At 37.7% G+C, this 27,856-nt stretch overlaps 1 protein-coding gene across 1 annotated transcript; it reads left to right on the forward strand.

The window, feature by feature from the left end:
- The first annotated feature begins 8,701 nt into the window (after nucleotides 1-8,701).
- SLAMF8 (SLAM family member 8) lies at nucleotides 8,702-27,584 on the forward strand. Its single transcript, XM_074265532.1, has 5 exons — nucleotides 8,702-8,840; nucleotides 20,071-20,391; nucleotides 23,503-23,808; nucleotides 25,124-25,231; nucleotides 26,908-27,584. The coding sequence occupies exons 1-5, from the start codon at nucleotides 8,801-8,803 to the stop codon at nucleotides 26,970-26,972; spliced, it is 840 nt and encodes a 279-aa protein (XP_074121633.1). The 5' UTR covers nucleotides 8,702-8,800; the 3' UTR covers nucleotides 26,973-27,584.
- The last annotated feature ends 272 nt before the right edge of the window (nucleotides 27,585-27,856 follow it).

A 27,856-nucleotide genomic window follows, 5' to 3' on the forward strand; every position in this document is an offset into this window, starting at 1 on the left:
GTCAAGGTGTGTTGAAAAGGATGGAGGGGATGTCTGTTATATTCTTGGGAGTATGATAAAGAAAAACAGTTTCAAACCCAAGAGTGGAGTCCAAATGTACTTTGGGAGGGAGGGTAGAGCCATGGCAAGAAAGCAGTCAGGAGGCAGAAAAACTCACCTATCAGAGAAAGGAAACCCAAGAATATATTTCAAGGTTCTGCTGAGTAGAGATGAAATAAAATAGAACCATGCTGAGAAAGCTTCAAGGAAATAATTACATACAAAACAATTTGAAGGAAAAAAAGAACACTAATGACTAGAAAGATCAGGAAAGGTATGGTGAGTTAATCTGAGCTTTAAATGAAGTTAAAGACTCTATAAGGAAGGGGAAAGAGAGAACTTATCAGGCATCGGGGAAAGCCTATGCAATATCTGGAAAGAGCAAATAAGCCATTTTACAATGAATCTAGCATGAATAAAATTAATTAGCCAGGGAGGTTCTGCCACCTTCTCCACCTTCTCAAATTCTCCCTACCCTCACCTGGTTACATATCCTAAACAATCTCAATGAAGCAAATCCTTCATGTAAGGTTTGGCTAGAAAGCCAAGTCAAGACCAAGTTTACAGCCATGTGACATCCAAGGCCCTTTATCCCCTATATCAACACTGCAAGAAACTTCAAATCAACATTTGTCAGAAGTGATTTTTAAAAACCAGTATAAAATAGGGCCTCTTATTTCTTCCATTTCTCAAATTGTGCACTAAAGAAAAAATATGATGAGAAGGATGAGGGAAAAACCCACTCTGTCTCTTGAGTCACTGCATTCTCAGTCTTCATTTATCTCTATGCCAGGAGGCAGGATATAAGCATAACCTTTACAACATCATAAACTTGCCTCCATTCAACATAATTTGACTAGTGCCAAACTATATAAGTGCTGGGAGTATAAAGATAAATAGGACACAAGCCCAGACCTCTAATACTTTACAATTTGTTAAGGGAGTAAGATTTATAAACAAATAACTATAATACAAATTAAACTATGATTAGTGCATAAAAGCGGATAGCTAGGTGGTCCAGTGGATAGAACACCAGGCTTGGAATCAGGAAGTCTCTTCTTCCTGAGGTCAAATCTATCCTCAGATACTTGCTAGTTATGTGACCCTGGACAAGTCACTTAAGCCTGTTTGCCTCATCTTCCTCACCTTTAAAGTGAGATGGAGGAAGAAATGTCAAGGCACTCCAGTATCTTTGCCAGGAAAATCCCAAATGGGATCACAAAGAGTCAGATATGATTGAACAGAAGTACATAAGGAAATTCTGAAAGAAGAAAGATTTGAAAAAGAAGGGATCCCATCTGGATGAGGTGATCATGATATCAGAAAAGCTTTATGAAGGAAGTAGTTCCTGAACTGGACTTCAAAGGAAAAAAAATGTCATTAGACAAAGATATGTTGAAGAGAATGATACTCAAAAGGCCTAAGATAAAAACAGGGAATGAGAAGTAAACCAAATAGAACTGACATGGAATGGACTGCCTCAAGAAGTGAGGGGTTCCTCTCCTTGAAGATCTTCAAATGGATGACTACTTGTGGGGCATATTATAGTGAGGATTCAGTACCAGCATCCCTTTTAACTCTCAAATTCTGTTATTTTGTGAAGAATGGTATGATCAAAGCAGTTAGCGATACAAGAAATCTCAGATATAAACTAATAAATCTTCCCCAACAAACGTTCAAACAAAGAAGAGGAGTATAAAATCAGGCTGTAAAATGGGTTAAAATCAAATTACAGTGGGTCTTGATAATGAAGCTGAGAAATTAATCTTTTACTGAGTAGATAAGAGGAAGCCAGTGAAAGTTTTTGAATAGGGGAGGGAGGATGTCATGATTACATCTATACACTAAGAAATTACTCTATTAGCAGTGTCAAGGACAAATTGGAAGAAAGAGGTTGGAGGGAGAGAAACCAGCCAAAAAACTATTAAAATAACCTAGGTAAGAAGAGAAGAGGGCCTAAAGGAGAATAGAATCTTTTATCTGAAGGGGAGAAATATAGGAGAGTAGAATCAGTATTTCTTGGCAGTAGATTGTCTTTGAGGATAAAGGAGAAAGAGGCGTTAAGATTGAGTATGTATGGAGATGAGGATCACATCCATGATACCATATCATCAGTGGAAAAAGACACACAGAAAAATCAAAGAACACAAATAGATGACATACAAAAAGAACACACATGATCAGGAAATATGCCTGGAGGGGACACGTTTAGGGGACATGTGTGACCAGAAATTATACATGGACATTATCCACAGAAAGGACCTTTACAACTTACACCTCTCAGGTGCTGCTGAGGTACCATTGCTCTTTGGTGATGTCAGCACATTCTGTTTGGTCACATTGTCTCTGTTAGGAGACAGCAAGGGAGCTGTTTTGTTGAGCCCTGGCTGAAAAATGAGACCAAATATCCTCAGGGCTGGCCCCTTATGACCCCACTGGGTATTTCAGAAACTCAGCTTTTGCCTACACTTCTATTATCTCTCTCACGGAGCATCTGCTGTCACAAAAGCAGGCGCAAGATGGAATGATAGACTCAGTTCTTGCCCACTGGGGAATTACAATTTAGTTACGGACGACAGCAGTGAAGCATATTTCATTCATCCTGGAGCAAAGAGAGAGCAGGCACACCATTTGTATTCTTCTTATTATTATTTCCAGCTTTGCTAGGACTGTTTTATTTCCAATTTTTTGAAATAATTGTTTGTTAAAAATAACTCTGTCCTTCACACTCTGTGATCACTGATTCTGTGGCCATGAATGAAAAATGAATGTTTGACCGTCAGATGTTTACACCTTTTGTGTTTTGTACCCAGTAGCTCTATCACAAAATGGGTATTATTGAACTTTCTTTTCCCTATAGGCTTAATGGTAGGAACATGATAGGTGCTATCAGTCCTCACTTATTGAACTGATAGATGAGAAGCTGAAAAGGGTCAAGCAGTAATGAGCTTTGCCAGATGTACTCACTTCACCTCAACATATCCCCATTTCTCCTTCCTTCAAGACTCTGAGAAAAGTCCCTCTTACCATCAAAATCAAGTTTCTTCTCTAGATGTCATCATTTCTTATCCCTTCTAATATATCTGTCACTTAGGCAGCTAGATAGAGCAGATAGATCATTTATCCTGGAGTCAGGGAAACCAAAATTCACATCCAGCCACAGACTCTTAATAATTGTGTCACCCTGGACAAGTTACTTAACCTGTCTCAGTTTCCTCAACTATAAAAGGGGGACAATGGCAATACCACATCTGCAGGGTTGTTGTGAAGATCAAATGTGATCATGTCTGTAAAGTGCTTAGCACACAATACTTGGCACATAGTCAGTACTTAATGAATGCTTATTCCTTTCAACAACATTTATTAAGCATTTATTCTGTTACAAGTAAAAAGATGATTATGACACAGACCCTGCCTTCCAGAAATTTGCAATCTAGTAGGAGAAAATACAATTCTGAATAGATAGGTATTGTGTAAGATGGGATGTACGATGGAGGGAAAAGAAAGATTTAGAAAATTTTGATGGAGAAGAGATAAGCTGAGTAATTCAGTGAAAACTTCTGAGATGATATATTCAGAGCAGGAAGGACTTTTAAGGACATCTAAGTCCAATTCCTCATTTTAAAATGAGAAACAAGTTAAGAGTGACTCATCATGGTCAGACAGCTAATGTATAAGAGTCTTCCAGCTCCTAATTTTACCTCTTAATCTACTGTGTGGTCCTTCAACGCTAAGAAGCAGATGTCTGATATTGACTTTAAAGAAAGAAAAGAATTTCCACAGATGTTGATGGAAACAGGAGCTACAAATACAAATGGGAAAGGAGAGGAGGAGATCCTAGAACATCCAATAACCCAGTTTGCTGAAACATAAAAGAGTGTGAGAAAAAGAATTATGTGGAGGAAGCCCAAAAAGGCAGGTTAAAGCAATGGTTTAAATTTAAGCAGGCTAACGAGTTTGTGTTTTATCCTAAATATAATGGGAAGCCATTGAAGGTTTTTGGTCAAGAGAGTGACATTAAAAAATAATAGCTAGCATTTACATAACATTTCAACATTTGCACAACACTATCCCAACAAGCGATCACACAGCTGCTGACCAGACTTTCTTACTCTTTTTCATCTTTCTGGCTTTCTCTGATGAACCTGGCAGGACTAGAAAGTTGTCTTCTCTCTGTGCTAAAAAGTAGCCATAATTTGATGTAGTATTTAGACAATTACCTTTATGCTAGGAAGTTCTAATAACCATATCTAGTTGCTGTCTAGAAACCAGTCATATGAACAGAGGAATTATAGCATCTCAGGATGGAAAGGCATCTCAGATGCCATCTAATCTAGTTCAACCCACATCTGAACAAGAATGCCCTCTGCAACATACCTCTGCTTGAAGATCCCCAAATTTGCTTTCTGGATGGCTTTAATAGTTGGGAACTTTTTCCCAACATAAAGTCTAAAATTACCTATCCATTCTTCCCTCTGGAGCTGAAGTCAATTACCTCTTCCATAACTTTTCAAATATTTGAGGAATGCTATCCCATCACCTCTTAAGATTTATTTTTGAAAGCTAAATATTCCAGCTCTTTCAGCATGTCCTCACATGTCACATTCTTGAAGCTTTTTACTGTCATAGTTACCCTCTTCTGAGAGTTATCAGTGTTGTTCTTAATTGTGGTACCCAGGAATGAACACATTATTGAACTAGAATTTGAGACAAAGGCCATTGCACGCCTCCCTACTCTCAGACTCTATACCTCTCCTAATGTTGTTTTCAAAAGTCAGAGCAATGGCAACTGACTTTGGAGGGGAAAAGGCCCTTGAAGCAAAGGATACATTGGACTACACAGCCTGCCCCCCTTTATACATATACTTAAGAGTTAAGTTTGGACAAATCCAATCCAGTCCCCGTTATTTGTTTTTTACTCCCTACCACCACCACCACACTTTCCTCTTTTATTCCAACCACCACAACTAGGGGGCACATACCCAGGATAAAAATCAAGGCAAACCAAATTGTTTCATCTTACTCAATCCCTCAGTATCTACTTTGTACCTCCAGATATCCCCAAAGAAAGAATGAGAGCTGCTATTCACTGACTGTCCTGTAACACTCAGGATTTTATCAAGTTTTCTCTCAGAATGCGATTTCTCAGATTTCCCTGTAGTAATCAAAAGTTTGAGCTCCTTGAAATTAGAAACATTGCTTTTGCATCCCTGTGCTGAGCACCATAACCAGAAAATTGTAAAAACACTCAACAAATCTTTATTGACTGACTGGTGTAGTGGAGAATATCTCTGTAGTGAGAATAAGTTTAATAACTTAGTAAAATAGTAGAATAAGTTTGTCAGCATTACAAAGTTGTAATCTTTTGCATTTTGCTTTAAATCTCCATTTTGTGATTGAGTTGTTTTTTAAGTTTTTTCCTACAAATTGTTTTTCTTTTTTCTTTTTCTTTTTCATTCCAAGTCTCTCTCTCCCTCCAACCCCTTGCCCCATTGAGAAGGCAAGAAATACTATATCTATTACACATATGAAGTGATGCAAAACATATTTATATATTAGCCATGTTACAAACAAAAAGCAAGAAAAATAAAGTGAAAGTAAATATACTTCAATCTGCACTTGGAGTTTATCTCTGCAAATGATTAGCATTTTTCATCCTTAGTTCTTTGGAATTCTGCATAGCTAAGTCTTTCATAGTCAGCCATCTTTACAATATTGCTGTTACTATAAACAATGTTCTCCTAAGTCTCTCACTTTACTTTGTATAAGTTTTTATATGTCTTCCCAGGTCTTTTTTTTTTTTGGTCTGAGGCAATTAGAGTTAAGTGACTTGCCTAAGGTCACACAGCTAGGAAGAATTAAGTGTCTGAGGTCAAACTGGAAATCAGGTCTTCCTGACGTCAAGGCTGGTATTCTATCCACTGAGCCAGGTCTTTCCAAAACCATTCCTTTCATTATTTTTTATGCCACAATTGTATTTCTTCACAATCACATACCACAACATGTTCAACTATTCTCCAATTAGGAAATCCCAGTTCCAAGTTGGACATCTTCTTAGTTTCCAATTCTTTGTCATCATAAAAAGAATTGCTATAAATGTTCACATAGGTTGTTTTTCAATAACAAGATAAGCATTGGTGTCATATGGTCTAGTAAAAAAAAAAAGCATTAATAAATATATGTGGACTTCTGATAGAACATATTGTAAAGGGAATTTGGGGTTTTCTTCCTTTCATTCCTCCTGGAATTTTTGGTTACCCGAAAACCTGTCTTCTGTTAATATTAATCTTACAGACCAAATTTGTTCCATAGGATAGTAATATATACTTAATGACTTAAACATTCCTTAGATTAGAAGCCAGAGGAAGAATCTTAATTTTCCCTGACTCTTTCAACATGTAAACTTTCCCCTCAACCAGGCTATTTGTGAACCCTCTAAATGTAGTTTTATCTAACTTAGTTTACCAACAAAGTTTGTTTTTAACTAAGTTTGTTTATATATGAGATTATGACTGTTTAACCAAGTTTGTTTAACAAAATAACATTGAAAGAAGCATAAGATTATAGTTCTAGCTTTTCTTTTATAGTCTAAGAGAAACGTACAAGTTTTTACTGTGTAAAAGAATTATTTCTCTGTCACTCTGATATAATTTTGTCTATAACAGGACTTGTTAGAATTCTAATGGTTGTTCAGGTTTATTGTTTTCTCTGAAGTCTGAACCGATGCTTGAGTATAATAATAAAATGTAGGTTTTTACCTCTATAATTTTTACATTGTGTTAAATATATTTTGGCAGCAGTTACCTATCACATGACCTTAGAGAGGGGATATTTCTCCAATAATAATATCATCAGTGCAAAAATGTTAAAATCATTTATATAATGGACTAGACAATCAAATTATGTGGTAAGTAAATTAGGAACACCCATAGCTAGAACTATAAGAAATCCACTGGAGACTCAAGCTGTTATTCTGCTCCTGGGACAGATACCTTTGTATACAAACTTGAGACTCAGCTGCTAGAATTCTTTCAGGGAAGGCTGATTAATGAAGATCTGCTAGACACCTAGCGTGGAGGGAGACACATAATAGACCCTACTGCGCATCAGAGTAAAACTCTTTCTGGGACCTCTGAGAAGCAGGTTGGTGGCGCGTTCTTAAGGGGGCTAATATTTGAATTGTTTGCAAATATTGATTAATAGAGTTCTATTGTACTCATTGGGAAGTGTAAGCAGGGATCTGGTGGAGCCAGCAAATCCTAGTTAGCTAGAGATGAATTGTATATTTTTAGTGTGTTCATTTATAACTGGAAATCAGCAAACGCTTTAAATTAAGTCTCTGTGGATTGTTTTTTTAATTGTCTAGACTTCAGAAAATGATAAGGAAAATGTTCATGATGATAATTAAATGATAGTATATTATCTGGTTTTTTTGGGGGGAGGGTACCAGAGACAGTTATTAAACATTACCACTGAGTCTGTCTGATCCGTGTTTCTGAAGTATCGGTAAATAGTCTACTTGACACTGCAAGCCTTGGATTTGAATCTTGACTTTGACTAATGACTACAGCAAGACAGTTCCCCTCCCTCTCAGTCTGTTTCCCTTTCTATTAAGTGAGGAAATTGAACTGGGTAATCACAAATTCTTTGCTACTCTAAATCCCAGAAACCAAGGCAAAAGGGTTAATGGAAGGATGTGGCCCGGGAGGGTGGTCCGAGTCCTCTGTTTACAAAGGTCTCCCCTCCTCCAGCCTCTGTGCATCAGTTTGCTCTAAAATAAAAAAGTCATTTTTAACTGCAGCCAGTCTGTTGAGGGTGGCAGATGGAGCTACTGAGCTTGCATTTGTAGCAGACATTTAGCTTCCCCCAAAAGCCCTGAGGAATAGAGAGCTGGGAGCTGGAAGCTCCGACTGCAAGCTGCTGTCTTAATTAGGGAGTGCTGGGAGTGGCCCCTTTGAACTCCGCAACTAATTTACCTGAGTGAACTCCCCCCTGTGGCTGGGTAATGAGCAGTGCTGTGTACCAGTGATTAGAAGCTTTGGAGGACCAGCCGCAGACTTAACCCCTTCACTAGCTCGCTCATCTCTCCCGAACCTTGCTCCAACAGGCAGGCAGCCCCTCCGTCTGCACCTTCAGCCTTTCATCTCCCACCCACCACCAACTCCTTCTGATCAGCCTGGAAAAACACCTTTGGCCCTTCTAGCCCATCTCTTTCCTTCCCTAGAATGCCAAACTTCAAGAAAAAGCTCCTTGAAATATTCCTTTAACCTTTTGCAGTCTGGTTTCCTCTGCTATTACCGTTGACCAGCACAAAGTAGCCACTTAGTAGAACGATGTTCCAGTACATGAAAAGTGCATGAAAGAGACAGCGTTTTGAGATGAACGATTTTATTTCCCAATAACATTTCCAGGAAATTGTCATGATTACATTAGCAGAATGGAAGCTTATGAAAGGGACTGATTTATAAGAATCTGTTCCTAAAATAGTCCACTCTGGTCTAAGCCAACTTCTACTTTATTTAGGGGTGTTTTTGTTTTCAGGGCATCTTGTTCTGAGTCAAGATTCCTCCTTCTTGGGATGGGGTTTTCCATTATTTGACAAAGTGAGTTTCCCCACATCCTCTCAGCCTAGGATGTTCCAGTTTCCAGTTGTCTAGTTTCTTATTGAACTGTTTTCTGTGTAGGGAAAACACACACACACACACACACACACACCAAACACTGATTCCTTGGGTCCTTTCTTCACCCACCTTGAAGCAAGATGGCTGTGTGGACATTTCAGAGTCTCCTTCTCTGGGAAGGTATGAGGAGTTTGGGGGTAGGGAGAAGGATCCAAGAGGACTGAGCAGAAAGGTGGAATATCATCTAGCTATGGGACTTCCCATCAAATAAATCTAGGCAAATCAAGAGTAATTGAGTTTGCATCTGAAGAGCCAAGGAGAGATTGAAGGAAGATGGGGGAGAACCATCAAAGCCAAGATGGTCTCAGGGTTTAATTGCAAGGTAGCACTAAGAGAAAACATTAATAAAGAAGTATGGGGGAAGATGGAGAGAGTATCAGGAGGAGCTAATGCTGCAAGATCACTCTTTGGGGTCACTGTCAAAAGGATATAGTGGTCACCTTTGAACAAAGAGGATGTAAGAACCGTGTGGACATGTAGACAGATCAAAAATATTTTATTTTTAAAAACAGTTTGGAGAGAAGGATGAAAGCTCCCCAGAGGGTAAAAGGGGTATTTGCTTGTTGTTGTTTATCCTTCTTGAAGAGGACTATGACATCAAGGACATGATGCCATGATGCTCAAGTAAATTGAATTTAAGTGAAGAAAGGCTGTGCAAAGTCAAAAGCATCTTTTCTCTTCCAGAGTCATCTGGGTTAGTGGCAAAAAATAGATCAGAATGACTGGAGATGACCCTGTATGTAGATTTGCCTAGTATTGGGGAAGGAAGGCATAATTTTCCATTTTACTGATTTCTGCATTGGGATAAGAATATATAGAATGGAAGGGATCACCTATCCAATTCTATCTTCTAAAGCAAAAACAAAATACAAAAATGATGTTTATGGCTGTGGCCACCCTCCTGTCCTAGTCTAGCACCACTGATATCTCTCTCTCAGGCTCAAGGTCTCATATGGATCATTTTACTTTCTCCTAAATGCATCTACCCTCTGTACTTTTTTTTCTTTCTGTGGAGGGTGATATCATATTTTTTCAGTCACTCCTGTTCATAACCTTGGTATTATCATTGACTTATTGCTCTCTTTTACCCACCACATCCAATAATTTGCCAAGACTTCTACATTCTTCTTTGATACAACTCTTACAATCTGTCTGCTTATCTCCACTCACATAGCCTCTACCCTGGTTCATACCCTTATCTCTCACCCAGACTACGCAATAGCCTTCTAATTGGTCTCCTTGCTTCTTAGCATCTCCCTACTTCAATATACTCTTTGCCCAGAGCTGTCAAATTGATATTCCAAAAACATTGATTTGACCAGGTCACTCCATACTAAAAAAATATAGTTATGGCTTCTTATTGCATCTGGAATAAATGCAAAATCCTTAGCCTGGCTGGAATTTTAAACCCTCCAAAGTCTGGCTCCCACCTACCTTCTTTAATCTTATTTTGTTGTTACTGCCCTTAATATCATCTCTGTTCCTGGTCCTCTGGGTCTCCAATATTCATTATTCCTTCCAAGCACAGCTTAGATTTTGTCACCTTTATGAATAACGATAACAACTAGCATTTCTAACACTTTAAGTTTTACAAAATACTTTGTAATTATTATCTTATTTGTTTTTCGCAACAGCCCTGAGAGGTAGGTAATATTATTAGGAAAAAGGAGGAAAAAAGTTAAATTACTTGTCCACAGTGACAAAGTTAGCAAGTACTTAAGGCAAGATTTGAATTTAAGACTTTCTGACCCAGATCCAGTATTCTAACCACTATATCTCTTAACTGCTGTTTGTTATATCTTTATATCACTTTGTTCATATTTTGTGGTTATCTCTATACGTATTGTATTTCCTTCATCCCCACAATAGAATGCAATCTCCTCAAAGTCAAGGACTATTTTTATTCCCAGATCCAATATAGTATTTTGAATAAAAATAGGCCATCAAGACTAACACCATCATTTTTCCAGATGAGGAAAGTGAATACCATAGAAGTCATAGGTGACATGGTTAATAAGAGTCAGAAGCAAAATTTGGATCAAGTCTTCTTGATTCCAAGTCCAGTGTCTGATCTATTTAGACAGCTAAGTGGTGTGAGGAATGCTGTCATTCTGAGGGCAGTTGAAGGTAGGAGCCCAATGTTTGAATGCCAGCTGGAACACAAACTGTGTGATTATAGATAAATAAATTCACCTCCTGAGCCTGTTCTGTAAAACAAATGTAACACTTGTGCTACCTGTTTCACAAGGTTGTTATGAAAAGGTCATCTGTGAACTTTTAAAGCTGATGTGGAATCCTTCATTTTATCTTCTCTTGGCCTCCATATAATCAACTCAATGAACATCATTTAACAACTATTCTTTGCTCAGCTCTGTGTATTTAACATCTTTGCCTATAGTCATAAAATAATGGAAGATTTAAGTTAGGATGGGAATATGTGTTAGTAATAATAATAATAGCTAACATTTTTGTAGTATCTATTATGTACCAGATGTTGTGCACCTTACAGAGATTATCTCATTTGATCTTCACAAAAATTCTGAGAGGTAAATGCTTTTATTATCTCCATTACAGTTGAGGAAACTGAGGCAAACAGAGTGACTTTCCCAGCCCACAGAGCTAGGAAGTATCTGAGGAGAATTTGAATTCAGGCCTTTCCTCTATTCCAAGTGTAGCACTTTGCTCACTATGTCACCTAACTGCCTTATTGGGATGAGAGAAGTTTCTATGAAAGTGTAAAGATTTCACCTATGGCTCCTGTGTTTGCCAGTTTCCTTTAGAGTGAATTGACAACGTGGGACTACTAGCTTTTTTAACCAAAAACCCAGTGTTTGGGAAGCTCATACAATCCAAGTGATTAGTGACCCACAGTTCCTCTTTTATCTTCAAGGGACAAAAACTTGATCGTGGTGTTTATTATAGAGTTCCTTTAACCATAATCAGAATTTGCACAACTTTACAGAGAAAAAGGAACTATTGGCAAGTTCTCCATTTTAAAAAAATCTTAGTAAATATGTTGTTTCTATTTACAAAGTTATAGTGGCTTAGTTAGAAGCAATATTTAGAGATAGCTGGGCAGCTACCTAGATTGCAATCTGCCTAGGAAAAAAAAATCCTATGCTGGAGTAAAAGAATCATAGGTTTAAAGCTGGAAAAAAATGGTGTTCTAGTGCAATCTCCAGATCCTAGGAAGCCGAGACTCACTGTATTAAAATAGCGTACCATGGTCACAGCTGGAATCTAGCAGAGTCTGAGATTCAAACTCAGATCCTCAGATTTTTTGTATATTGAGTGTCAAACCCAAACTCTTTTTTTTTTTTTTTTTTTTTTTTTTTTTTAAGATAAAAAGTCATTGATTTTATTTTAAAAATAATTTTAAACGTTACATATTATATTAGCTTGGTATATAATTTATGTGCTTCTATGATCAAGAACAATAATGGAATTAGCTTTTTCTGTAATTTGTATTTTAGGGCCTGGGTATATGACATAATATGTATATTTTTTATAAACATAAATTTATTACTGTGTTCAGAAATGAATTTTACTTCATTACTATATAATAGTAAAATGATTTTAAATATTGTTACATTTTCTTGTCAAATCTGTTAGTGCAATTCAAATGACTTAGGAAGACACTAATATTCAATGGAAAAATAACTACAATAAAAATAATTATAGCTTTAATATTGAGATAATTATTTTATAATAGTATATTATTTTTTTTTAATTTTTTTTATTATATATATATATATATATATGTTTTATAATATTATCCCTTGTATTCATTTTTCCAAATTACCCCCCCTCCCTTATTCCCTCCCCCCGACGACAGGCAATACCATACATTTTACATGTGTTACAATATAGTCTAAGTACAATACATGTGTGTGAATATCATTTTCTTGTTGCACAATAAACATTAGAATCCGAAGGTACATGCAACCTGGGCAGACAGATATTAGTGCTAACAATTTACATTCCCCTCCCAGTGTTTCTTCTCTGGGTGTATCTACCTCTGTCCATCATTGATCAACTGGAAGTGAGTTGGATCTTCTTTATGTTGAAGATTTCCACTTCCATCAGAATACATCCTCATACAGTATCGTTGTTGAAGTGTATAGTGATCTTCTGGTTCTGCTCATTTCACTCAGCATCAGTTGATTTAAGTCTCTCCAACCCTCTCTGTATTCCTCCTGCTGGTCATTTCTTACAGAGCAATAATATTCCATAACCTTCATATACCACAATTTACCCAACCATTCTCCAACTGATGGACATCCATTCATCTTCCAGTTTCTAGCTACAACAAAAAGAGCTGCCACAAACATTTTGGCACATATATGTCTCTTTCCGCTCTTTAGTATTTCTTTGGGATATAATCCCAGTAGTAGTGCTGCTGGATCAAAGGGTATGCACAGTTTGATAACTTTTTGGGCATAATTCCAGATTGCTCTCCAGAATGGCTGGATTCTTTCGCAACTCCACCAGCAATGTATTAGTGTCCCAATTTCCCCACATCCCCTCCAACATTTGTCATTATTTGTTCCTGTCATCTTAGCCAATCTGACAGGTGTGTAGTGGTATCTCAGAGTGGTCTTAATTTGCATTTCTCTGATCAGTAGTGATTTGGAACACTCTTTCATGTGAGTGGATATAGTTTCAATTTCTTCCTCTGAGAATTGTCTGTTCATATCCTTTGACCATTTATCAATTGGAGAATGGTTCGCAAACCCAAACTCTTAATAGATCTCAAGGACACAGATCTGTAACGGCATTTAGACTTATCTGCCACCTACTTACTTTGTTAATTGATGGAAATTTTTTCCAATTTAATCTTTGATGTGTGAGTTTAGAAAAGTCCCATCACCTTTTTGGGTCTATTTGCTTATGCTTAAATAAAAGGATTGAACTCAATAATCCTTACATTTTCTTCCAATTTTAAAGATTTTGTGGTTGAGATTCTGATTCACATACTCTTTGACACATACTTTTCTATATTATTAATTCTAGAGTTTGCTCAAACTAATTTTGTAATATAGTTATCTATCCTACATCATGGTGGCTAGGAAAGCTAGGTACCTTCATTATCCCCATCTGAAAAATCTGTGTAAAATTGTTTGGTCCTCCTTTCCTACCAGAAAAGAAATCTGATTTTTTTTCTTTTTCTTTATGGAGTGTTTACAGTTTCTAACTGTAAAATCTGGGTTGATATCATATACATATCAACATTAATTATCCACATATATTTATGTGGTTTTGAGTTTCTAAACTTTTCCTGTGTCATCTACTGCTGTTGAGCATCTCTGTGGCTTCCACAAAACTCCCAAAAAAATCCCATTCGATTTTTTATGCCAAACTATTATATACCAAAATCTCAAAGGGGAAAGTCAAATCCTGATACTATAGTATCAGTAACCAGTTTTGTAAAGAACAATGACATAATGTGTCAACCTTGGAAAGAATAAAATGTTTTGTTAACCTTAAAATACTATACAAATACGAATCCTTATTACATTACCTTCTTCTAGTACTTCCAAAGCTTGGTGCTTTCTTCTGTGTGAGTGACCCACCACACATTAGAACACAGCCTTCATGCCTTTATTGATCCTTCCTCCCTCCAACTTTCTGATGAGCCTTAGTTAGTCCTTGGAGGACAAATAGTATTTTACCGAGCTGGTGATTCACTGACATAGGTTTAAGAAGACCAGAGTTCTCCTCATACCATCTCAAGGCCTTAGAAGAACAATAATAGATTAATTCATAATCACAATAATTCATAGATTCAGTGGATAACTTTAGAGTTGGAAGGAACATTAAAGCTACCAAGTCTAATCTCTTCATTTGACAGATGAAGAAAGACTCAGAGAAATCAAATGACTTGCCCAGAACTACATAGCTAGTAGTTTTCAGAAATGGAATTCAAATCCAAGTTCATCATTCAATCCAAATTCAAATCCAAGATCATCATTCTATTCAGTAGAGAAAACTCATTTCTTAATGCCTATTTACCCTTTTAACATTCATCAAAAGAGATCTGGTCATTGACTCCTTTTTTGTATTTGTTGGTTCTTCATGTTATTTTTATGGGAAGCTTTTGTATAGGTCATGGTGGTCATTTGTATTTTTCTCAAGCTATTGATTTCCTTTTCATACTTGAACTATTCCATTTTGTTGAGCAAATTTTTTTTTTGTTTTAAACTTTATTGTATTTCAAGTTTCCCAATAAAGTCTGCTTTAGTGCCTCAGCTTTTGATAGATGAAAAGGCTTTGGAAATATGCTTGGCTTTTGCCTATATGTGTGCCATCTCTGAATCCATTCTAGCTAAGTTCTGTCAATGGTAATGACTTACTTTGACCAAAGCCATTCTTAAATCATCTACCAACTCCCAAAACGGTAGTTGAAAACTTAATTGGTGGAAAGAGTTGCCTATGTTGGCAAAGTAGTAACTCTTGGATATATGATATATACACAAATATCTCTCTCCTCCAAAGCCAGGATCATAGATTTAGAGACAATTGGAACCATGAAGACCATCTGGTCCATCTAGTCTGAGTATACATGCAGTATTTTACAGAGGAGGAAAGAGAAACCTGAAGAAAAAGTGACTTAGCTAGGACATACAGATAATTAATCTAAGATCTAAACTTTGAACTATCCCAAATCCATCATTCTTTCCAATGCACCAAATTTATATATAAAAAATATCTACTTTTTAATATTCATTTAATCTTTTCTGGAAAAAAAACACAATGGATTGAGTTTTTAAGCTTGGGAACATGAATGAGGGGAGGATACATTATTGCTCTAATAGGGAACCCACAGTGAGAGTTAGAATTTGAGAATCAGGAGATGATAGAATTGATGGTTCTAATCAATTCTCATTTACTGACATGTGACACATCCATTTTGTAGTTTGTCCATGGCAAATGGCTAATTTAGACCAGTTTCCTGCCTCAGCTCATAGACAGTTGATGTTTGCTTAGACAATATAACTTCCATTTACTTTTAGCCAAAACAACAGATTAGGCTTCCTTCCTGTGGAAAGATAAGAACTAAGAAGAGATGACTGACTGCTAAAGGTGAACACAGATGTGCCCAATACCTCCTATAACAAACAAGCAACCTTAAAATCTCAAGAAGGAACTATTTTTTATTTTTAAAGCTTTTTATTTTCAAAACAGATGCACAGATAATTTTTCAACAATAATCAACAAAGGGTCAATAATTTCTTTTTTTTTATTTTGTCTTTTATTAATTTTTATAATTATAATATTTTCTTTGACAGTACATATGCATAGGTAATTTTTTTACAACATTATCCCTTGTACTCCCTTCTGTTCCGAGTTTTTCCCCTCCTTCCTTCCACCCCCTCCCCTAGATGGCAGGCATTCCCATACATATTAAATATCTTATAGTATATCCGAGGTACAATATATATGTGCAGAACAAGGGTCAATAATTTCAACATTGACCCTTGCATAGTCTTGTGTTTCAGATTTTCCCCTCCTTCCCCCTACCCTCTCCCCTAGATAGCAAACAATCCAATATATGTTACAAATGTTAAAATATATGTTAAATCGAATATGTGCAAACATATTTAATACAATTATCTTGCTGCACAAGAAAAATCATATCAAAAAGGAAAAAAATTAAGAAAATAAAATTCAAGTGAACAACAACAAAAAGAGTGAAAATACTATGTTGTGATTCACACTCAGTTCCTACAGTCCTCTCTGGCTATAGATGGCTCTCTTCATCACAAGATCATTGGAACTGGCATCAGTCATCTCATTGTTGGAGCAGGAGGGACTTTTACGAAGAATAATAAAATGTTATGATCTTGGGCCTATTCTGGGCCACACTTTCCTTATTTATAAAATGAATTAGTTTGAGAACTCATAAATCTCCTTCCAAATCTCAAAGCCTGTGATCCCCAGATGATCCCAGTGTGCCCTTAGAACTTAGTATATTTTACAACACTTGTTATCCTGAGCTGTGGCGCTGACTAGAAAATATAGCAGGATTCCAGAAGAGTTTTGATTAGAGGTTGGCAAATTTTCAGGGATAGCTTGCCAAGCTTTTATTTACTCTTTGAAGCAAGGTTAAGACATTTCTGTTCTTAAAACAGAAACTTCTTTTCAAAAATGCAAATGATTTCTGGGAGAAACACAACTTAAACCTTTATCATAGGATTTAGAGCTAGAAAAAATGTCTTGTTCAGTGATCTCATCTTTTAAATATAACACGTATGTCCATGAAGTATGGGGATGGATATATCGCTGGTCTCTTGTGCTTGGCCAGAGAATCTTGGTTGGCCTTTTGAAGCCCATGAAGTTTGGGGGCACTGGAGAAGGGGAAACACAAAGGGACTGAGCATATGTCCTGGTCCCTTCTTGCCTCTAGAACCTCCTGATTGACTATTTGCTTCCTGAAACAAGAATTAGGATATGTATCTAAGAGGACTGGCCCCTCAACCAGGAAGGGTCGCCCATTTGTAAGATTTAAGGAAGAAACAATTTCCTTTCTTGTTCTCTCTTCCAATCTTTCAAATTTCTGGTTTGGGGCTCTAACTTCTCTCCTTTTAACTTCCAAAGATGTCAGGGGTGTGCTGGAATCCGCTCTAAACAGCTAGCAGAGACTGATAAATTTTCAGTGTGAGCTTTTACACCTCAAAAATTGGAAAACACTACAAATCAGGGCTTGTTTTGATGATTATTTAGACTTTTAAAAGTGTTCATAAAGAAGATTAAATTTAATAGTGTAAGCCTACAGCATGCCACTGTTTTGCCCTTTAAACATTGTTTGAGCTCAACAGAACTGCAGTAAAAGGCTCAGAAAATGAAGTTATCACCAGATGTGATGGCCAGAGATTCATAATAATAATAATAAAAGTCATTTATATAGTACCTTAAAGTTTGTAAGGTGATTTATGTCTATTATCTGATTTGACTTTGACAACTACCTTGAGAAGTACAGGTAGGGAAATTGCAAACTGAGGCAAACAGGTTAAATTATTTGATCAGGGTAATACAATTAGCAAATGTCAGAGGCTAGATTTGAACTCGGGTCTTCCTAACTATCAGCTCAGGGCTTTTCTGATATATCACTTAGCTACGCTTCAAAGAAACAGACTCAAGGTCACATATATATTCACACACACACACTCATACCTTGATACAGCAATATACATTCATATACACAGACATATACAAATATTCATACAATCACACTCATGTACACTTACTCAGACACTCACATATATACATATTTACTCAGGTATTCATATACTCATACATTTATAGACACACATTCATACACTCAGACATTTACTCATACACTAAATCACTCTTACACATACATATACATGCACACATTTACTCACTGAGACACTAACACTCACACATACACATATTTACGCACTCACACTCATACTCATGCACACATTTACTCATACACTCAGATCCTCATACTCACACTCCCAGACACACACAGATGCACAACCAAGAAGTAATATGGCTTACATACCTTGTAGAAGGATGGATTTACATCTGAGCATCTGGATTCAAATCCTGGGTCTGTTGGGTTCCTTACCTGATGGGGTTCAGGCTAGATAGCCTCTGCCTTCTATTCCAGTAGATACAGTCATCTAACTTTCCTTCAAATCCAGCCAGTTCAGCATTTTTGGGTCTTATTCACAGCCTCCTTCCTCCCTTAAAGGATTATAGAAATTTAAAGTCAGAGGACACTGTAGGAATGATCTAATCTAACTCTCTCGTTTTATAGATAAGGAAACTGAAGCTTGGAATGGGAAGTTATTTACCCAAGATCCCAAACTTCTTACCTTCTTCTACCACCTACCCCTCAACAAATAACAGATTTCTTAAGAGCAGAGTACGTGTTATATATCTATCTCCCTTTGCCGTTTAGTTGGCCTCTTAATGTCTGTTCAATTAAATTGAGCAGTCTGAGATCCCGGACATAGCCTAGCAGCCTGTTCTCCTAAGTATAGGGAATCCCATAATTTTCTAACTTTGAGCCAGATGGGTGGGCACTGGCCATCGTGGGTCTGGAGAAATTGTAGAAAACAAATTCTTGAATTAGGCAGACGTCTCCACTGTGGGCCTAATTGAAAATTCAAATGAGTAAAAGAGGTTCAGGCTTGGTGAAGATGGGGGCAGGGGTATAAAAACATACTTTTTTGGTATCCATGTCATTCAGAGCAAATCTGGTTCCTACTATTCTTTGTTGTCAATACTCCTTGCAAATATTGCTAACGTTAGGGACTGCCTCATTTTTTTTCTATTTAAATCCCAAGCAATTTAGCATAGACTTAGGTGCACAGTTAGTGCTCAATAAAAGAAATTTATTCATTAATAGAAGGCTCTTCCCTTCTTGTCAATATTAACTGCTGTTATCTGTAGGCACTCTTATAAGGTAAAGAGAGATGTTCTTTGGAATAAGAAAGCTGCAAATTTGTTTTGCTTGCAGGAGACAGATTATATTCTATTATTCAGATAAGTTGCACAGTGCTGCATTTAGAGTCAGGAAGATGTGAGTTGGAATTCTTATTTGCTTTGTGACCTTAGTCTTTCACATTCTCAGTTTCCCCCTGGGTAAAGTAGACATGATAATTGCACTTACTTCGAAGGGTTATTAGAACAACCCTTCGAAGTAAATGCAATTATCATTTATTAATATTATCAAATATCAAATTATCAATATACCTGAGGTAGCATATGCTTTGAATCAAACCTTAAAGTGCTGTATAAATGCCGGTTATTCATTATCATTATTGTCATCACCATCATCACCTCATTGTGGATTATGCTCCTCAATGGATGGAGCAAGAACCTGAAGTCAGGAAAGCCTGAGCAATTCACTTAACCTCTGTGTGCTTTAGTTTCCTCATCTGTAAAATGGGAATAATAATAGCACCTGCATCCAAAGGTTGTTATGAAGCTAAAATAAGACAATATTTACAAAGCACTTTTTTTGCAAATCTTAATATACTATATAAGCATTATCTATCATCTATTTATTTTCTGTTATTATTTCTTTAAGTCAAGGCCATACTTCATTCTGGCCTAAACTAAAGTCACTTGTGCTATATCAAAAAATAAAAAGCACTGTATGTGGAATCAGAAGCCCTGGATTAACTCCCCGCTCTGACACCTGTATGCTATGTGACTTTGGACAAATCACAATTTCCAGCCCATAGCTTTCTTACTTGTTAAATGGGGGAAGGGAAAGTCTGAATGTTGATTGCCAAGATTGCCTGCACTCTAATGTTCTATGATCCTGAGGAAGGGATCCTCCTTAACGTGCTGATACTGTTCTTCACGCCAGTGTTGCTCCCAGCTGTCTGGGCCCAGGTTCAAGGGCTCGTGGGAGGCTCTGTGTTGCTGAAAGCAGAAGTACCCCCTGGTTTCCGAGTACGTGATGCCATCTGGAGGTCCTTGTGGCCCTCAGAAAAACTTATGGCCACATTCTTCCGTGGGGAACCAGAGATCCTGTATGACTCACGATTCCTGGGCAGGATCCAGCTGTATAGCAACCTCAGCCTGCAGATCCAGCCACTGGAACAAGGGGACAGCGGCAACTTCTCACTTCTGCTGGTGGACACCAAGGGCCGGACTGAAAGCCACACCCTGCAGCTCACCGTGTATGGTAAGTGGAGACTACCTTTGTCCCTGGCAGCCTCCATCACCCCCTTCCTGGGGCTAATACCTCAGAGAGTTGTTCTGAGGTTCGATGAGATGTAAACTGCTTCATGGTTAGGCAATACACACTTATTAAATTCCTACTGTACACCAGACTCTATGCTAAGCATTGGGAATGCTAATAGAGTAATAATAAATATGCTAAGAAAATAATAATAAATAATAACAATCCACATTTTTAAGTCTGAATTTTAAATTAAACCTAATTTTATTAATAATAAACTTTAAGGCACTATATAAAATTTATTACTAACTATAATTAATTTATTACTAATTAGAACTATTTTATTAATATTATTATTATTCTAGAGCAGAAGGGATAGAAATATCTAAGTTCCAATTCTAAATAGTTTGTTCACTGTCACATATACAACTGCCCTTCAGAAATTCAGAAGAGATTCTGGTTTTCTCCAAAAGTCCTTCCTCCCTAATCTCTTTCATTCTTCTACCTCCTCCCACCACATCCTGCACTTCTTAGGGGCTCTTAATTTGAGCTGAAGAGGGAGCCAGAATGAGCCTAGAACTTTCAAAGTCTCACCTAGGCTGGAGAATAGGGACTAAGAATAAGTAATATAGACAGATAGCCAGGTGCAGCAAACAGAGTCAGTCAAGAGGAATTTATTAATTACTATGTGGAGCTAGGTGCTAAGAGCATGTGAAGAGAAGCTTTTTTGTAACAAATAAGCATCATCAAACAAAACAAATCCATATGGTAGCCATGGGTGAGAAGGTTTATTTCATTCTACCTCTTCAGGCCATAACTCTTCTTTCATCATCAATTGATAGACACTTTAAAAAAAATTATAAATCATATGTTTATATTCCTAGAAAATTTTCTCCCTTGTGACTCATTGGTATTTATTTTATGCTAAGCCCGCATGGAAGTCAAAAGTTTTGATGGATAGTATCTGACAGGAGGCAAAATTTTCAAACCTTGCCTGAAAGGCACAAATGCTGGGAATGCAGAATTGATGACTTCTGTTTCCTTCAATATACAAAGTCAGATCTTAATTATTCTGTAAGGAGGAGTGAGTGAGAAGAGACACAAATAATCCACAGTCCACAATGGAGATTCCCTCTGGGGTTGAAGGGCGAAGACAGGTGGGACAAGGCTGAAAACTGGTCACAAGAAATCTCTGAATGGTACATTCAAATAAAGAGCTGTTGATTTATTTTCTAATACACCGAGGCTAGAACACGGCTGGCAAGGCTGCCCAGTGGAATCCCTAAGGGATCTGCTTAGAGATTAGATAACAATGATTTATAATTAGCTTCTTAATTGTTTAAATTTCAGAGGGCATCTCTTAAGTCCTTGAAGTATTTAAAAGCAGTTTGTTCTCTCTCTTTGATATCTTCAAAGGATCTTAGATTGAAAACTAGCAGGAATATTAGAATCAAACTCCTCATATTATAGATGAAGAAATTGGGTCATAAAGAGATCAAGTGCCAGGATCACTCAGATAATAAGTGTCTTAGGGCAGCTCTTGAACTCAAGTCTTTCTGACTTAAAGTCCGGTGGACAGTGGACAGAGTGGAGCTCTACCACTCCAGTAAAGGTTCTTCCTTACCTTTTCCCATAAATCTTCAGAAAGGATCTCTACACGCTGTCTTTTTATCAACTCACATTAACATAGTTTTTATATAGATAGCATTATCTCCATTTTACAGAAAAGGAAACTGAGGTTAAGAAAAGGGAAATGAATTGGACAATGCCTAACACATAGGCAGATATTTATTAATTGACTAATTGACAGGGCTACCTAACCATTAAATGTTAGAGAGTTCTGGTATGATGACCTGACTATAGGATTTGAGTCAGAATGTGATTTGTGGACAAGTCATTTAATTTCCCTAATTACCTGAATGGAGATCATAAGGTCATAGATTTGAGCCAGAAAGGACATCAGAATTCATAGTATCCTACAGATGAGAAAACTCAGCCTTAAAGAGAATAAGTGACCTTTCCACATTGATACAGATATTGTTGTCTAGTCTTTTTCAGGTATATCTGAAAACGCCATTTGGGGTTTACTTGGCAAAAATACTGGAGTGTTTTGCCATTTCCTTCTCCAAACAGATGGGGAAACTGAGGCAAAATAGGATAAAGTGACTTGTTCAGGTCACATAATTAGTAAAGCATCTGAACTAAGGTCTTTTTGATTCCAGGCCCTACACTGTCCACTGAGCTTCCCAGAGGCCCTTGATACAAATAGTAAAGTGTCAGAAATGGCAGTAGGTAATAATAATATTTGAATCATGAAAGGCAGCAGGGTAAAGTGAAAAGCGTCTGGCTCCAAAGTTAACTTGGGATCTTGAACAAGACGGTTAACTTTCCAAGGCTTCAATTTCCTTTTTCTGTAAAATTGGAGAGAATATTGGTCTGGATCACCTCCCCTTTCCAGGTTCCTTTCATCTCCAAATCTGTTTCATTGCATATCCACAGGGTAGGCTTTGAAGGGCTTAAAAGTTATATAAAGTTAAGTTTGAATGGGGCATGGAGAGGATAGACCCATGATTTCAGGGGTATAGGATGAGGATATTCCCTCTCCCTATGCAAGACAGCACTGACTTAGCCACACAGACTTGTCTAAACCAGTAGCTCTCAAATTTTTGTTCTCATTATCTTTATACTATTAAAAATTATTGAGGATCTATTCACAGAATTTTTGCTTATGTGGATTATATTTATAGATATTTACCACATTAGAAATAAAAACCTAATTTTGAATTTGTAGACCCTCTGAAAGGTTTCTGTTGGATCACACTTTGAGAACCCTAGCCTAGAGTACCAAGGGATTCAATCACTTGCCGGGGTCACAGAGCCCAGTGTGTAAGAGGGAAGGCTTGAAACCCAGTCTGCCTGATTGGCACATAGTAGGTATTTAATAAATGTTTTTCTCTTTTCCTTCCTTCCTTGTACCTCAGGGATAGTTCAGTAATGTTTAAGTAGGCAAAGGAGAGGCAGAACCAAAGTCACACAGTCCGCTCTACATGGCTGTGTCCAGTATAATCAATAACCTGTGTCACATTAGCTCCATGTTGTGTGTTCTTTTCCCAGAAGCAGTTTCCAGACCCACAGTGCAAGTTTTCATTGCTATAGCAGGTGGCACGCAACCACCCAGGATCTGCCAAGTCTTCCTGTCCTGCATGGTTCCCAATAGCAGTGCAGTGACCTACAGCTGGCAGCGAGAAGGCGCAGCTGAGCTTTGGGACCCTCAGCAGGGTCTCTTCATAGATAGTCAGGTGCTGAGGATCTCCTTGGGGCCAGAGGATGAGAATACCGTCTACTCTTGCATTGTGTCCAACCCTGTCAGCTGGGATTCGGTGGCCGTCATCCCCTGGAAAAGTTGCCTCCAGAATACTGGTATGCTTCATGGTCAGACCAATCCTTTGGGCCCCAACCTGTGGAAGCTCCACTTACCCCAATAATCAATGACTTGGGAGAGGGCAGATGAAGAAATAAAGAAAGTGGATAGCTCCCTGAGGCTAAAAGAAACAAACAAATCCACAGCTTTGTGAAGAGATTTCCACAAGTATAGTGATCCACATCTAGTTTCACAAAGAGATGAAACTGTCCCTTCTTCTCTTACATCCACCCTACCTGGTTTCCCTTTTATAACTTCTTTGACCTTATAATCCTGTTTTTAATTATCTTTTTAATTTGGCTTCACCTGGATAAAATCTTGGGGTGGGGAAGGGAGGGAAGCTTTTCCCCCATAGTGTAATTGACCCTGGTTTAATAAGGTCCCTTAGGCATAATAATAGTTCATATTTCTGTAGTGCTTGAGAGTTTTTGCCTCATCCACACAATGAGGGAGAGTTTCTCTCTAAACATTCTGGTTTACAGATAGAAGAAACTGTCGGGGCAGAGAAAAATTAAAAAATTAATCTAGGGTCAAAAAGGTAGTGACAAGGTAACCCCAGGATTTGACTGAAAATTCAGGGTTCCTTCTCCCTGAGCCCCATAACAAACAAATGTTAAGAGTTGAGCATTGGGGGATGTTATATAGTTTTAAATCTCTAGGAGTGTTTATGTGACAGATGGTGACCTCTGCTCTAGAGTATAGTCCCTCACTCTACGGGCCCCAGAAAGAACCTTGGCCTGATCCCTAAAAACAGGCCTCCCAGGCTTCCTCCACTAGATCAAGTTAGTTCTTTTCTCTCAGATTTATGAGAGTGTGAACATTATATGTGGACAGGTGCTAAAAGTGCAGAATGCATGTACATGCTTTTTAAGGGTTGACATGACATAGTGCAAAGAGCGCTCACTGATCTGAGAGTCAGAAAAATTGGGCATAAGTCTTTCTTTTTTGGGAGTGGAGCCACTTGCAAAATCTTGCTAAATAGATCTTAGCTTCCTCATCTACAAAATTAGAACAATATCCAAAGGGATATTGTGAAGAAAGTGCTCTCCAAACCCAAAATACACAGGTGAGGTGCCTCTTCATGAGTTCTTGGTCACACTACTTAGATCCTTTTAAACAGAGACTCTTATTTCATTCCTATCCTCAAGAATCATTCCTGGGCTCCTGAGAGAAGGGAAGAGACATAGAAAAAAATAGGAGGGATAAGAAAAATTGAGGGAAAGAAGGGTGGTTTCTTTGGCCCCACCAAAGGGTCAGCTACTTCAAGTACTCAGCAACTACCTCTAACTCTAACCCTGAATGTCCTTTGCCTAGGAACAGGGGATAAATCCTACAAAGACATCCTGCTAGTGGCAGTGCCCATCTCCCTGTTCTTCCTGCTGGCTGGGATCCTCTCCATATGGCACTGTGCCCTCTGCTCAGGTAAGATCCCTTGAAGTTGCTGCAAGAGGGGACCCAGAGATGGGAAGGAGATGACATGAAAATTAAACCACTTGCATTTTTGTCTGTAAAAAACTATAGTATATGTTATGCTAAATAACCTTCTCAACTTGGGGGGACGGGGGAAAGCAGACTAGAAGGAAGGGGTCAGCCTGACATAGAATAACAAAATTATAAATCATAAGACCTAATATAAACTTAAGAAATCATCTAGCCCAACTCTCTTATTTTACAAATGAGTAAATTGAGACCCTGGAACATGAAATTAGACCTTGCCCAAGGTCAGACAGGTAGTTAAATATTAGAGCCAGGTTTGAAACCCCCAAATGGCACACTCTGTCCTGAACCACACTGCCCATTCATGCTTCCTCATCCTTTTCAATTCTTCCCTTTTCCTTTCTCTTATATCTCCTTTGAGGAATTGAACTGAATTGAGAAACAACCTAGTGCAGACCTTCCTCTGGTTCTTGTTGTAAATCATGGACACCATTGCAGCATTCAGGGTGTCCATCCATCAGTTGTCTCTCACGCTTGAATTTCATGGACTGCCTACTTCCTTTTTTGGTCATGTATGTCCTTGATGATATATTTTATGCCTCTGCTAACACTGCACAGAGGTTTAACTAACTTAGAAAATCCTTTGCAAGGCTGATGCGGTCATTTCAAATCCATTTATATCACCATCAAATATAGATTATGAACTTCAGGGAAAAACATATCAGCATATAGTGAAGGCTACAGAAACTAGGTTTTTCCTAGAGTGACATTGATATAATGTCATTTAAAAAACATTGGGCTGGTTGTTGGGAGAGCAGGTTCTAATTCAAGCTCTCCCATTAATTGAACAAATCATCACTGGGTCTCCATTTATTTATCTGTAAAATGAACACCAAAGTTCTTAAGGATTCTTAACCTGGGAATAATAAACTTGTTGGCTTTTTATGTTTTTGATAAGTATATTTTAACATAATTGGTTTTCTTTATATCCTATGTATTTTATGCATTTTAAAACACTATTTTGAAAAAGAGATTGACAAGAGCATCAATAGACTGCCAAAGGGATTCATGACATCAAAAAAGTTAAGAGCCTCCAATTATAAAATGACCTCAATGGTAATTTCTGCCTTCATGTGCCTTATGTGAATAAATTTGTATCAGGAAAGACTGAAGTTAGATATAAAGATTAATTTGTCATTCTTTAATGTTAACAGCAGGGGATGGATCAGGAAAGCTTATGAAATCCCCTCAGAGGTTGGAAGAGATAGTCCCCTATAATGATTTAGAGAAAGGCTGCCCAGAGCCAAATAATACATAGCAGTTCTTCTCAGCCTAGTGAGGCTGAGATTTACAGAGGTTTATATACTTTGTACAATAGAACTCTTTTTTGTTGTCCTTTGTTTTTGAAGACAGCCAATGACATCACAAAGTGATATCTTGACTTGTGGGTGAACTGGATTTAAGTGAGGCAGAGCTGCACAAAGTCATCAGCTTTATTTTTCTTCCTGGGTCATTGAAGCTCTTTAAGGACAAAGGATATGCTCATTTTTGTTTTTAAATCTCCAGCACTTAGCGTGGTGCTGGGCACATAGTGGGCATTTAACAAATGTTTTGAAATGAATTTTACTGAATTCTGTGCTTTGTCTTTTACTCCTTGTCAGGGAAAAAGAGGAGAAACAACTCCTTGAATAGTAGGACTACAGAGACAGAGACACCGCTGGTATAGTTTGACTGACAAGAATGCTTGCAACACCACCGAACCAGGGCTGCTGGGATTGTCCTTGGATTACTCAAGCCCATGGTGACTTGGGGAATGGCCTGGAACTTTTAAACTACCCCCAAGATCTTCACTAGTCTGAAGAAGCTCCTTCACTCCCTGGGATACTGGTTGTAGACAACTCATACTTAGAACCTCTGGACTCCTTCCTCCTCCATAGGTCAATGGAGGATTCTCAAGGGAAGAAGGGATTGCTCATCTTTCTAAGTGGCACAGCAGCTCCCTAGAATTGTGAGGAGAAAGTTCAGAGGGAGTTTCCTAGAAGGACCAGAAGATTTTGTGGAAATAATTGGAGAATGTCTGACTGTAGGGACCAGGACCCTGTAGATATATATTGGTCTGGAAACATTACCTTTATGGCTACTGTTCATTATGGCATTGACCACTTGGGCAACACCAAAACTGACACCAACTATCCAAAGCTTTGCTACAGTGCTTGGCAACAGTGGGTGCTTAATAAATGCATGTTGATTGATGTGAACAGGATTCCAAGGCACTGAAAAACATTAGACAGAGTCTGGCTATGGAGCCAAAGTGCATTTGAATTAAAAAAAAAAAAAAGGAACTGTGGTCCCCTTTCTTGCCTTCTATTTTTAGCCCTAACTTTGACTTCTTCTGGAATACTTGCTGTTTCCTGATCCTCCTAATTTTCTTTCTCCCAAAAAGATGAGAGAAGGAAAATAGGTTAAAGAAAGAGATTATTTGTGTGATGTTGGGTCTCAGTTTTCTCATTTATAAAATGAGGAGTTGGACTAAAGGAATTCTAAAACTGCCAACCAGATTAATATTCTATGATCCCATGATTCCTTATTCTACCTTGGAAATCATTTGTT

Source organism: Sminthopsis crassicaudata, chromosome 4 (assembly GCF_048593235.1).
Source record: "Sminthopsis crassicaudata isolate SCR6 chromosome 4, ASM4859323v1, whole genome shotgun sequence".
Taxonomy (NCBI): Eukaryota; Metazoa; Chordata; class Mammalia; order Dasyuromorphia; family Dasyuridae; genus Sminthopsis; species Sminthopsis crassicaudata.